The sequence below is a fragment of the Pecten maximus genome, chromosome 10 (genome assembly GCF_902652985.1).
Source record: "Pecten maximus chromosome 10, xPecMax1.1, whole genome shotgun sequence".
Lineage (NCBI taxonomy): Eukaryota > Metazoa > Mollusca > Bivalvia > Pectinida > Pectinidae > Pecten > Pecten maximus.
In genome coordinates, this window is record NC_047024.1 from 2,014,513 (window position 1) to 2,029,304 (window position 14,792).

The 14,792-nt window shown below is 37.2% G+C and overlaps 2 protein-coding genes across 3 annotated transcripts in view; one reads left to right on the top strand and one right to left on the bottom strand.

Moving 5' to 3' along the window:
• LOC117335760 (GTPase HRas) overlaps nt 1-2,287 on the bottom strand; it is a 36,114-nt gene extending 33,827 nt beyond the window's left edge. The window contains exon 1 of the mRNA XM_033895938.1: nt 2,119-2,287. Within this exon, the coding sequence (XP_033751829.1) occupies nt 2,119-2,149 (31 nt within the window). The 5' untranslated portion in view covers nt 2,150-2,287. The remainder of the gene's footprint in view (nt 1-2,118) is intronic.
• Nucleotides 2,288-6,898: 4,611 nt separating this feature from the next.
• On the top strand, nt 6,899-14,195 carry LOC117335761 (zinc finger protein 888-like). 2 transcript variants are annotated; one of them, XM_033895939.1, is made up of 3 exons: nt 6,899-7,009; nt 10,576-10,745; nt 11,507-14,195. In XM_033895939.1, exons 2-3 carry the CDS (start codon nt 10,613-10,615, stop codon nt 13,384-13,386), a joined length of 2,013 nt encoding a protein of 670 aa, XP_033751830.1. In that variant the 5' UTR covers nt 6,899-7,009; nt 10,576-10,612; the 3' UTR covers nt 13,387-14,195. The 2 variants fall into 2 exon arrangements, with proteins under 2 accessions (XP_033751830.1, XP_033751831.1); XM_033895940.1 differs by lacking the exon at nt 6,899-7,009 and adding an exon at nt 8,402-9,153.
• Nucleotides 14,196-14,792: the final 597 nt, after the last annotated feature.

The window sequence follows — 14,792 nt, forward strand, 5'->3', positions numbered from 1 at the left end:
CCTGTGTGGTACTCCAGTTTGTACAGATCCTGTGTGGTACTCCAGTTTGTATAGATCCTGTGTGGTACTCCAGTTTGTACAGATCCTGTGTGGTACTCCAGTTTGTACAGATCCTGTGTGGTACTCCAGTTTGTACAGATCCTGTGTGGTACTCCAGTTTGTACAGATCCTGTGTGGTACTCCAGTTTGTACTATAGATCCTGTGGTACTCCAGTTTGTACAGATCCTGTGTGGTACTCCAGTTTGTATAGATCCTGTGTGGTACTCCAGTTTGTACAGATCCTGTGTGGTACTCCAGTTTGTACAGATCCTGTGTGGTACTCCAGTTTGTACAGATCCTGTGTGGTACTCCAGTTTGTAGCAAAGATCCTGTGGTACTTAGATTTGTATTCAGTTGTAATGTTTTAGACTCAGTTCAAGTTACTACAATATATACCTAATAACCTGACTCAATAGTCACTAACATTTTAACTTTACAGAAAGCATGTGGTCACATTCCAGACATACTTAATAACCAGCTGTTCACTCTGATACAACCTTAAGTCATGATATTATTTGTTCCATATCTAATGTACATTCCTTTAGATCCCTGGGAAGAAATCTAGAACAGATATGCTACTTCAAAATAAAGTTAAATCAAAAAGGAAATAAATAACAGAGCGCATGATTAACAAAATTCAAATCACTGCCTCCCCTAGGGATCAAACCCAGAACCCCAAATAACTAGTCTTACACTCAACCAATCAAGCTAAAGAGAACATCTCTCTAGTCTAGTGGTATATTGTGTCTAGTATTTACCAGGGTTACATATAAGGTGCAGTGACCTACATTTCATGTATTGGTGTACACAAATGTTTTGAATTTGATCAGTGTTGTGCTTTCAAAAAGTTGTATAACTTGTTTTTTTGTTGTTGTTTTGGTGTTGTTTTTTTAGGGGGGGGGGGGGGGGGGGGGGTAGATAATCATGTATAGATATATGTACCTTCAGAAAAGGCAAACAAGGAATATACACTTAACACTCATATATTAAAATATTAGTAAATTCACTAAATTGTGGGTTGTTTTGGGTCGTACATATACCCTATGTCAGGGGCTAAATCAACTGGTGATCAATGTCAGGAAAAGTACAGTAGTGTTATCAACTTATCATTGAAGAACATATTTACTGTTGAATGCGGTTACAGACACAATGAAAACAGTTTGGAGACCGGTTACAGACACAATGAAAACAGTTTGGAGACAGAGTGTGGGTTATAAACTTTCATAAATCTATCTGCTAGTTAACTACAGACTGTGTTTCAGGTGGGATGAGGAGAAAGCTAGGGTGCATGTTCCTGCCTGATTATCAATGCAATCTTAAAATATATTATCAGTGACTTCACTTTGCAACCTTGGAAGTTTAATCTGAAATCTGACAGCATAAATATTCAGCATCAATCCTTACCAATGATTCACTGCAATCTGCATGTCAAGAGAACTTTAACTATTGTCCTGATTAATTACATTATTATGTGATAAATATTAAGAAATGTGTTTAACTGATTTCAAGGCATAGAACCAGGGTATCTAGAATGTCTACTGACTGGCACTATTTGGCTGAGGTAGGGTGTGGTTGGTTGTTTTCAAACGCACATGTGCATTATCCTACCCTTTGTGAATTAACTCTCTACACTGTACAATGTGTGACGGAAACAGATGCATGCATTCCGTTGCCAAATCTGCTTGGTCTAGTTACTTTTGACAAATGTAGTATCGGAATTAATATAAAAGTGAAACTGCAATGAATCTGATCAAATATCTATATATATATCTGAATACACAACTAGCAGGTGCCCTTTGGGGCGCCGACGGGGAAATTAAATTAGCATTTCATTTTCTTGCATTTCCCCAAAAAATTAAATGTTCATAACAGAACACTCCAGACAATACCGCTAACAACAATTAAATAGCATTTGCTTCTTGAAGAATTATGGCTCACTAAACAGCATTCCCAATTTAGCATTGTCTAGATTTCCAATACAACCACCACCCTTATTTTTGGACAACTGTTTAGTCACCACATAATACAGTCTCCTGATGTTTATGGGAAAATAGAAGTGGTTTCCTGACAATTCTTACCTCCAACGACTACCAATTTGTATTCTGTCATCGATGAGCCAGTTTGATATGTTTCCTATATTCACAGAAGTAAAATATCCCTGTAAACCGGGAGCGAATGTATTCTCAACACTCAATCCCGATGTCGTAACTTCGACCTTCTCGGCAGCGATCGCAGCGACACTACTTAGAGCTCGAGGAAAAGCTGACCTTATTTTTCAAGCCGCACACAGGCTTTTTATACTGGAAAGGGGCCCGTAAAGGATATTGTTTATTTTCTGGATTTTTCAAATTATATTAATGATTTACAAAATTTATTGCAACAGGAAATATCTTGATATTAATTGACGTTGAATGAATATTCCCTGCAATTTAGTGCAGTCCGATATATGGATTGTAAATTTGTGCAAGTAACGTTACTGTACGTTACTATTTATAGATAATCAGATCTGAGCTATTTTTAGAAAAAAAAATGTGATGCGTCACATATTGGATTGAAATAAGATTAAAAGCTGGAGTATAAATTATATCATTTCTAAATATTCAATCTATTTTAAAACAATATATAGCAAGCTGTTTGGAGTTTAACCTATTTAATCAATTATAAGATATACTTAACTGTATTTAGATAAATATATCTCTATTTTTGATTCAGAAATCTCTTCTATTATAAAATGACAAGATGTATCTAAAACAGATATGTCTGTATCTTAAATACAAATATTTCCAATTTGTGTAGAGATATTTTAATTCAAAATCATAAATCTGTATTTGATAAATGATATAGTGATATATCTATTTAAAATCAAGTATTACTTAATTTGTGTTGATTATTTTATATATCAACATTATACAAACTATCTGTCTTCCCTTCACTTTCCCACTTTAGTCTTCCTTTTCTAATTTGCCAATCGTAAAACATGATGTAAATGTCCATTGTTTTGTGTCACATTGTTGTAATAATGTTTGGAGGAGAGGGCTTTAATAAGTTGTATAACTGTCCCCAATCCTCATGTTTATATTTGAAGTAATAAAAATATGTTTAAACTAAACAAAACCACATATTTTGTACATAAATAAAAATATCGGTGTTTTGTTAATAGATACATATATCTCTCATTCAAATAAGCCCAAACGACTCACCGTACCTACAGGCTATCGTCTCTGGTTAAACATCAAATTCTCGTTTGATAATTCAAGGATAAGTTATAACTTGCAATGTTAATGACCTTAAATTAGCTGTTAATAGGGCGTTAAACAAAATAAACCAAACCAAACCGTGCTTTTACTATGCTGTATTTCAAAACACTACAAACAAAATTCGGAACTATTCTTAATTGGGGTCCCTCGTTATATTATATGAGACTAACATGTATCCGTGCATGATTTTAATTGATAACATATAGGGAAATATTCACTGTCCCGCGTGAAGTATCTAACTGAGAACATACAGGGAAATATTCATTGTCCCACGTGAAGTATCTAGTTGATAACATATAGGGAAATATTCATTGTCCCACGTGAAGTATCTAATCGATAACATATAGGGAAATATTCATTGTCCCACGTGAAGTATCTAATCGATAACATATAGGGAAATATTCATTGTCCCACGTGAAGTATCTAATTGATAACATATAGGGAAATATTCATTGTCCCACGTGAAGTATCTAATCGATAACATATAGGGAAATATTCATTGTCCCACGTGAAGTATCTAATTGATATTAAGTACAGACAGAGTACAGAGGAATGAGTGAGCTACATCTTTATTATCTATTATACCACGTGTTTAATTGTATTTCTTTCCCTTTTTACCACTGACTTATATACACATGTATATATCAAAGTCCGTGATTTTACGTAGAAAAAAGACGTATTGAGAGAGATGGCTGGGTCTTCTCGATGCCATTTCTCAATTATACTATCCGACAGATAACATGGTAGATGTAAAAAGTCCTGCCCATCAGACGTAAAATAAAAACATCGAACGGCTGTTTACAGACCATAACAGTGAGTAAACTGGACCCAATGTAATACATATGTGATCTAATACATCAATGTGTACGTACGTAGCTATATTCATCCGACAGTTGAAAGTGCATTCTTTGAATGCTTTACCTATAAAAAAAAGTTCAAGACGACGAGAGGATAATTTAATGCTTGAAATCATTCATGCGTGACTGTCCCTATGAGTAACAAAGGTATAAGCAGAACAACATTTACATATATGTAATGTACAGAGAATACTGTAGTGTGTGATTTATCTAAAACTTGAAGTGTGATGGTTCATCGCATTAAGTACACGTAGAATCAATCAGGCGATCGGTAGAATGTACACCCAGTCAATATTATTGTACAATTTGTATATCCAGTCAATATTATTGTACAATTTGTATGTCCAGTCAATATTATTGTACAATTTGTATATCCAGTCAATATTATTGTACAATTTGTATATCCAGTCAATATTATTGTACAATTTGTATATCCAGTCAATATTATTGTACAATTTCTATACCCAGTCAATTTTATTGTACAATTTGTATATCCAGTCAATATTATTGTACAATTTCTATATCCAGTCAATATTATTGTACAATTTCTATATCCAGTCTATAGTTATCGAAAAAAATATCTATATCCAGTCAATATTAATTGTACACATTTCTATATCCAGTCTATAGTTATTGTACAAATTTCTATATCCAGTCTATAGTTATTGTACAAATTTCTATATCCAGTCAATATTAATAGTACAAATGAATGTATCCAGCCCATAGTTATTGTACAATTTTATATATCCAGTCTATAGCTATGGTACAAATTTCTATATCCAGTCTATAGTTATTGTACAATTTTATATATCCAGTCTATAGTTATGGTACAATTTTCTATATCCAGTTTATAGTTATTGTACAAATTTATATATCCAGTCTATAGTTATGGTATAAATTTATATATCCAGTCTATAGTTATTGTACAAATTTATATATCCAGTCTATAGTTATGGTACAATTTTATATATCCAGTTTATAGTTATTGTACAATTTTATATATTCAGTCTATAGTTATTGTACAATTTTATATATCCAGTTTATAGTTATTGTACAAATGCATACGGTATATCCAGTCTATAGTTATTGTACAAATTGCGATATCCAGTCTATAGTTATGGTACAAATTTATATATCCAGTTTATAGTTATATTGTATATCAAGTCTATAGTTATTGTACACAATTTTGATTTAAACATATTTTATTGCAAATAAATATCTACAGAAGAATTGGACACAAGTTTTCACAACTTATCACAGTCCACCGTACAAAGACATATGTAACAAAGTGTACCAAAGCATAACCAGGTTTATTACCAGACATATATTGGAGCTAAAACAAATAAAATGTCTCTTTACCATGTATAAATGTCCAGATAGCTACTCTGTGCAGCCTTCCAGCACTATGACCCGTCTCTTTTACTAAAGACTATCTTATTATCTCTGAAAAGGCATACACTATGACTTTCCAGTAAATTTCTGTACATTTTTGTTAATTACAAACCTTATTGTTTAGCATATATTTCCATGCCAGCTCGTCCATGACGAATTTATGGCCACTCAATGATTAACTATGTCCATCTGCACTTTCACATTTTTTTTTAATATCCATCTGCACATATTTACGAAAGTGTACTCTTCAATGTTTTGGAGGAAATAAAGAAATGAATGAAAATGTGACTTAACTGACACAAATTTCCACTCTCACGGTCCATCAATAACATTCTATACAATGACTTATATGAGCGAAGGATGGACTCGGATTAACAGTGTCAAGTCGACCCCATCCCTGTAGTGTCGACCCCGTCCCTGTCGTTTGACAGAGCTTATAGTCAAATACAAGTAAGAAAGTACGCAGAGATCTATAATCAATAGCGCATTCAAATTTCCCCTCAACTTTTTGGCGGTAAAGATTTAAAACAAAATATCCATGGGGTGATTAGGTTATTTATCTGTCCAGAGACGTGTATATCAGACAGAGTCTCTCATCAACCACATCTACACCTCATATCTCCGGCCTTCATTATATGAGTCGGCATCAAATGTTAATCGTTATAGTCGGACTCGAAAAACATCAGAAATCGTCGGATTGCATAAAATTTAAATAATTAAGAGCTTGACTCAGTATAAAACTTTAGTTATATCACTAGATTGCTCTAGATAAACCAAATATCATTCCGCCCCCGACAATTACATGTGTCGTAAGACTTTAGTAATATATAACAATTAGAAAATAATACTTCTTACACAGTAAGCCGATTACCAAAGTAAACCAATATACCAGGCTGAACACACATCAAGAAGAAGAAGAATAATTTATCTTTGATATTTGTACTCAACTTAATTAGTTTGAGCCAAAATGATTGTGCTCAATCTACTTACTGATGCTTTTACTAGTGGCCAAATTAAACTATTGTTTTTTTTTCTCAGCATTTTAATTTGTTAGATCTAGTATAATTTTTTCATACACCTACTGTAAGCCTCATTTAACAATTTTAATGACTGCACCAAATCATATTTATGTCATCCCTCATTGATCGAGACATTCTGAATGCATACATGTATATATACGAATATATAATGATGGAATCGAATAAGTAATGGAATAAGGAAAGTGTGTCGCCCCTGATATGCATACTGCAGCAGTACTCCCGTTGGGGGCCTCCACATCATTTAGCAACGTATTTGAAACGCTTCGTATATTGCAACTTTTGGGCGTTTCAATCAAGCACTTTGATGACTAGATTACGTCGTGGCCGGATAGCCTCGGTTCTTTCCCTCGAAGGAGACGCGCCACGCCGTTTAACAAAATTCTGGAAGAGTGTCTTTCGGACTCCTCGATCCAATCGAAGCAGGTATTATTCCGAAAACCCCTAAAACCAAATCTTACTTTACACATAAGCATTTACTTGCTGTTGGAAAATGTTTAAATGTGGGGAAAGAAACCTTTCGAGAAGAAAATTCGTCCTTGACAATATAAAACAAGATGGAGGACACCATTTGCTAATTTCTTCCGTTATGAAAACATGTTAGCGCCTCTGGGTCATAGTTCATTGAAAACGTTATATACGAGAGGTTCCGATGTTCTTTACTTTCATTTTGAGTGAAACTGGATGATTTTGATCAGATTGGACTTCTGTTCAGTAGCCATGACCGTTATATCATATTATTGTAGCGATTTCAAATGCCTGTACTGTGCACATACTACATATATATATATATAGATACCAATCGATACGGGTCACAGCAAACACTAGCAATTTGGCCTAATAACAAAACAAGATTAGGCTAATAATTATATTGCGTTCAGTGGAACTACCCAATGTTTTTATCTCTATATTAGATGTTACTTAAAATCAGACTGCATCAGGGCATGGAGGTTAGAGGATAACCCTTATCGGAGAGTAAATGTCATCTTACTTGCTCAGACTACTGGGATTTCACTTTTTGATATTGTGGTAGGATCAATGTTTGCCTTGAGTCTGAGAGCCTACAGAGGTCACTAGTCGAGTCCCAAAGTAAGGAGACGGGGCATTTTCATTACTCCTTCATAAAGATATATCTGACTCTTGGGTTTTAGGGACGTCTTTTTGATATACAATATAGTGAATACATAACGTATGGTTTGACCCTTCAGGTTTCTGAGAAATAATTATTTGATAAATCTATGAAATTGCGAACATGAGGGTGGAACAATATGCCTGTTGATTGCCATGTGGTGTTAACATCACACCTTGTGAACAGTTGTAAGTGGCATGCTTTATTACCCTCACCTTCCGTTACAAAGTCGATGTTTCCTTTTCTAACATGAACAGTTTAAAGAAAATCAGTAATCAGGAGTTACTTAATAAGTAGTCTCCAACTCTCCATCTCATTAAACTTCTCTTCATATAATGAATAGAATGCCTACCGAGTTTCAAGCAGTCAAAATATGTTGGATCATGGCACAAAAATCAAACACTGACATAAAAGAAGAACAATATCTTTTTTCAAATATAGCCCAATCAAAAGACTTCTCATTAAAACACAACTATATATATATATATATATGTACCGGTATACAGTAAAACACGTTTTATAACAAACCTCTGGGGACTAAGAAAATTATATAGTTAGTTGGTTATAATTATAGGCATAGTTCATTATACACCTACATACATACAAATGATCATGACAAGGCAATTTTTTGGGGACCCAAAACACTTCATTATAAACATGATTTGTTGTAAACATGTTCATTATTAAAGTGTTTATCATGGTAATAAAGCCTACCAAGTTTTATAGAAATCAGTTTAAAAATGTACAATAGAATCAAATACTGAAATAAACAAAAGGCAATAACTTCTGGAAAAATAGTTGGATCAAAATGCCTCTCCAGCTCAGAAAAACACAGCTATCATTATTGAAAAGCCCCCACAGCGAATACCCCATTCACCTTCTGATGTAGCTCAAAAACCAGAGTGAGATGCTAAGGGTTCTCTCTCAATTCAGTTAGAAACTGGTGAGTGATGGGAAGACTCTTGACAACCAAGTTTTGGATAGGACCTGTATGGAAGGTTTGTCCCTCTGATGGTTGGTGACAGCAGTATCAGACAGCCTTTTGACAGCCAGAGTTTGGGACAAACATGGGGGTTATGGTTAAGGTTCAGGCCCAGAGATACTCTGGTTTCTAAAAATTTGGCATGGAGTGAAACTCTGGAGGTAATAAATGGTCTTGCTGGTTCCCAGGGGGTGTTTTTGATGCCACTACTGATTGTTTAGTGAATGGGTGCCCGTGGTTGGCTGGGGCTAGTTTATACTGGCATTTGTTATACGAGACATTGAGGTGGTGCATTGTTGCTCAACTGGTCTTTAGGTTGACACTTAGAACGTGTCTGTAGAATATGTGCCAGTGACACCAGGTGGCATTGGTGTGGATGTGTCACCTTACATGGGAATGGTTGCTACTGCAACATATATGGTGGAAAGGATGACATAGACCAAAGCAAATGTACATCAGGTAGGATTTTAAAGTGTCAAATCTGTGCATGATGGGTGGCGGAAGCAATGTAATTTGTTGATCCTATGCAGCGTGGAGGTGTTCTTTTCTCTATGCCTCGTATGTGGCACTCTCTCTGGAAGGAACTGTTTGTTGTAACTGATCTTGTGTGCCTTCAGAGCTTGTGAGGGTCACTGTACTCGTCTGCAGAGTTGCAGGTCCCCTGTTATGTTCCTAGCTTTGTATGGCGTGGTGGTAATGCTTGAAAGTGAGCAGTGTTGGAGAGAGTTGCATTAGCCCATGTATGGCTGGCATGGGTTCGACCGTTTACTGGTCATGAAGTTTCTGGGGAGGACATCAGTTCCTCCTGATCAGTTCAGACCCAATGTTTTCAGTCATGGCAGTCGGTAGAGGATCAGACCAATGTCGACAGTCATAGATCAGTCGGTAGAGCATCTGACCAATGTGGGCATGTCATAGATCAGTCAGTAGAGCATCAGACCAATGTCGACAGTCATAGATCAGTCGGTAGAGCATCAGACCAATGTGGGCAGTCATAGATCAGTCAGTAGAGCATCAGACCAATGTGGGCAGTCCTAGATCAGTCAGTAGAGCATCAGACCAATGTCGACAGTCCTAGATCAGTCAGTAGAGCATCAGACCAATGTGGGCAGTCCTAGATCAGTCGGTAGAACATCAGACCAATGTCGACAGTCATAGATCAGTCGGTAGAGCATCAGACCAATGTCGACAGTCATAGATCAGTCGGTAGAGGATCAGACCAATGTGGGCAGTCATAGCTCAGTCGGTAGAGGATCAGACCAATGTGGGCAGTCATAGATCAGTCGGTAGAGGATCAGACTAATGTGGGCAGTCATAGATCAGTCGGTAGAGGATCAGACCAATGTCGACAGTCATAGATCAGTCGGTAGAGGATCAGACTAATGTGGGCAGTCATAGATCAGTCGGTAGAGCATCAGACCAATGTCGACAGTCATAGATCAGTCGGTAGAGCATCAGACCAATGTCGACAGTCATAGATCAGTCAGTAGAGCGTCGGATCAATGTCGACAGTCATAGCTCAGTTGGTAGAGGATCAGACCAATGTCGGCAGTCATAGCTCAGTCGGTAGAGCATCAGACCAATGTCGACAGTCATAGATCAGTCAGTAGAGCGTCGGATCAATGTCGGCAGTCATAGATCAGTCGGTAGAGGATCAGACCGATGTCGACAGTCATAGATCAGTTGTTAGAGCATCAGACCAATGTCGGCAGTCATAGATCAGTCAGTAGAGGATCAGACCAATGTGGGCAGTCATAGATCAGTTGGTAGGTGATATCAGAGGTGTGTTATTCAATCCCTAGACTACTAAGTCAGGGTGGTTTGTATTATTTCTCAGGAAGAGTAATCAAAATAAGATTAAAAATGATTTTTTTTTTCCAGAGAATCTTGATGACCGTTTAGCGATTTGGTGGACGCCATGACGACTGTGGAAGTTACTACCACAGCCACCTCCAATGAGCCACGTCTCTTGTCGCTGAGGGTTACACCAGAACAGGAGATCGCTATTTATGCTTTCTTCCAAATCAATGGATGGACCATCATCACAGAAGGTAAGCTAACTACAGTGTGGTAAAGGTCAAGGTATATGCCTGGACCACTGACTCCATTTCAGTGTTTTATGACACTACCACATGCACAAACCATTTAACCAATGAAATACTGTGTTGGTTCAATGGGGTTATATGGCCTATATCTACACATTGTAGATGTAAGTTTTTAAAATTTTATCTTTTTTAACTGGTCAAAAAACAATGTGGCATTTAGTTAATTAAAAGTAAATGACTGCAATTCTTTTATTTTTCATAAGCCTTGCAGCTTATGAATATACACAATGCAATGCAATCATACATAACATGTACAAAGTCATATATATTAAAAGAACAGGAACAATTATAATTAATAACAGCAATATTACTGTCAGTATTGTATGACGAGTACAATTTTACTGAGGTTTACATGTTTTACTAAGAATTTGAAAACAGTGGAATTACAGTGATAACACAGGTATGGAATAGTGAATTTTTGTTAGTGATACCTGTAACATGTCATACCAGTAACATTGATAAATGTTTTTATATAGGAGCATTGATACAATCTCTTCTTTTAATTCATATATGCTTGTCAAAGCGAGGGTATGTACTAAATGATATCAAGAATCTAATTTCTCTTATTGAGGAAGTTTCATTTTCCCCAGGGTCTTTTTAAATCAAAAATCTAATTTTTAACGTCATTCTTTTTAGATAGATTACAGTGCATTAGAATTACATGTAATTGTTTTTCACTAATTATATATTTGTGTTCTGTTAAACAGAGGTTCCACGAAATTGTGAGACATGTCAAAGATCAATAAATGGTGATGGAACAGACCCCCCACGTTGTCAGATGTGTCAGCGTGTACTTGATAACAATGAGGAGGTAGTGGAAGGGACAGACCCTCAGACCTCCCTCGTTCAGCCCACCATCATCCAGTACCAACAGCAGGGAGGTCGTAAGGTTGTAGTTGTTGGTAACACAATGACAATGGCTCCTCAGACAACAAAGGCGACAACCATTGTCAAACAACAGGGTCAAAACCCTGTACATGTCAGTATGATTTCAAACAAAGGAGAGGGGAAACCCCTACAGATTAACGTGGTCCCTCAAACCGACAAAGTGGTCGACCCCCAGCCCAAGATCTACAACATTAACAACAGTGCGGACAACCGCCCATACCGGTGTGACGACTGTGGTAAGCATTTCCGGAAGAAGTCTCATGTAGTGGCGCATATGAAGTTTCACAGCGGCGAGGCTCTGCCCAAGTGTGACGTTTGTGGTAAGGAATTCCTATACAAACATAATTTGATATCCCACGCCAGCATACACTCTGGGGCCAGGCCCTTTCAGTGTGAAGTGTGTCCAAAGAATTTCCGTCGAAAGGATGACCTACAAGTACACATGAGGACCCACACAGGAGAGAGGCCATATAAATGTGACATTTGTGGTAAATGTTTCACCACACAGAACCAGCTCCCGAAACATCGCCGCACACACACTGGCGAAAAACCATACGAATGTTCGCAATGTCAGAAATGTTTCCGCACCAAGCCTCATCTGGAGAAGCACATGCGAACACACAGTGGAGAGCGTCCTTATAAATGTGAAGAGTGTGGTCGTGCTTTCACACAAAATGCTCACTTGATGGCGCATCTCAGGATACACTCGGGGGAGAAACCATTTGAGTGTGATGTCTGCAACAAGAGCTTCAAGGAGGCCAAGACACTAAGGAAACACAAGGACATCCACATCAAAGGAATGCCATACATCTGTAAGATCTGCGACAAAGGATTTTTACGGGCCCAGAACCTGGAGGTGCACATGTGTGTACATTCAGAGGATGAACCCAAGTACAAACGAAAGCTTAGAGAGAAGCGCGAGTTGATGGAACGCCTGAGGAAAGAACAACAGGAAGAAGAGGAGGCACTGGAGAAGAGTATGACAGCCGAGGAGATAGAGCAGTCCTCCAGTGGTGTGGTTATTGTCGATGAGAACGGACAGACCATTCGTGTGATCGAAAATGGCGACATGGCAACGACCGAGGTGACTCAGGGTGACAAGGAGACTGGTCAGGAAAATATCTCTAATTCCATCGCCAACAGTCTGCTGACTCTGGTAGAGATGATCACTAATGCTGACCAGGGTAGCAACACGTCGGTAACTGTACCATCCAACGAAAAAGTCATGGAGCTCAAGAGTCAAGAAACTGTGGAGATATCAGAAGTGGAGGAAACATATCAGCAGGTTGAAACCATTGAGCAGAGTGCCACTCCGAACAATGTGGAAAGTTCACAAGGCAAAATAATAATCGCTACCTCTGAAAGTGATCAGGCTTCTAACATTGATAACATTCAACAGGCAGTCTCCAGTAACTCGGACAACATTGTGGAGATTACGGAGGAAGAACAACCTACTATTATAGGAAATCTACAGCATGTAGTCCCAGGACTACGTATAGGAGGGGGCGAGGACAGTAGCATTGAGATGATTGCCACCTCACAGGTGGCATTACAGGAAGGTATGGTGATCACCGAGGTCTCACAGGACGGAACAACAGAACAGATCGTGGAACATCTACCTCAGCAGTTCTCTGTGGATGGGGAGACATTCGTCATGGAGGTCCAGTATGTGGACGATGCTGAGACTGTACAAGAGTGAATGCTGTAACGGTATTTCTAATTGATAGAAATATTTGTCATTTTTACATTTTATTTGAGGTTTAGTTGTGGACAGATATATATGAGAAAACACCTTCAGCTGTTATATGTACGCAAGGCTTGGTCTTGGCTCATACTTCTGAAATCCATGTTTGTCCTTTCTGAAGACGTCATAATTATAAAATATGAGTTTTGTCGTAATGTCAAGTTATCTATATATGGTCGTTACAATAGACTGGTTAACGTTGCTGTTTACACTTCTTAGTGTTTTTGTGGAAGAAAAAAAATCTTGACCGAATACTGATCACATTCAGATAAGTCAGAAGAAAAAAAAAGATAATCAGCTTTTTGACATGCATGGTACAGTGAGTAAATTTTTACTGATGATGTTGGAATATGTTTGTATATATTTTGTAATTGGTCATTCAATTAAATGTAGTCCCATTGAACAATATCATATGTGGATTTCAAGGTTAAAAGGTCTCCCAAAGTAACCAGAGTTATATCAAATTCCTGCAGTATTTTAGGAAAATCAAAATCCTGCAGTATTTTAGGAAAATTTCATGGTAAGCATGTTCAACTTCATATACTGTGTTGAGGTTGTAGACTTTGAAAGTTATATACACAATTCCTGGGAGTTAGTTTTTTGCATTGTTGATCCTATCATAACCATTGTTAAATTAAAGATGATGCATAGTTACATTCATTAGTCGTACAGTAACATTCCATTAAGATGATCGTCATTACAATGAACTACACAGTCGAACCCCTATCTTACATGTATACAGTATATACCTGCTTGTACATTTCCACATTACAAGGTATTCAATTTGTCAATCAAAATAATTTTAATTTGTATAAACACGACAAATTCTCAACCGACTGGTCATTTGCATACAAATTCCAGCCGGTAATTCCTAATGATATAAGTAAACCCTGAAACATACATCATCGGATACCTACAGTCGATTGTACTGCTCTACACTACACTTATATATATAATCATCACCTGTGGGTCAGCTCATTGGAAATCCTCATTTGATTGACACCATTCTAGAAGGCAAGAAATTGTAATCATTGTTGACATAGCCAATCAGACGGCCTCTATATATATTAGCCAATCAGACGGCCTCTATATATATTGACCAGCCAATCAGACGGCCTCTATATATATTGACCAGCCAATCAGACGGCCTCTATATATATTGACCAGAGGATTTTTCACTGAGCTGACCCACGGGCGAAACATTAGTGTAGATGAATTGGCCGCGAGTATCTGGTGGAGAGATGCATAGAACGTCTCCAGAGTGGCATTTTATTGCAGATATTGTTAACTACATGTACAACAGAAATTTAATATATTGATAGATTTTATGAAGACTTTTATATGATCATGTATACGTAGTA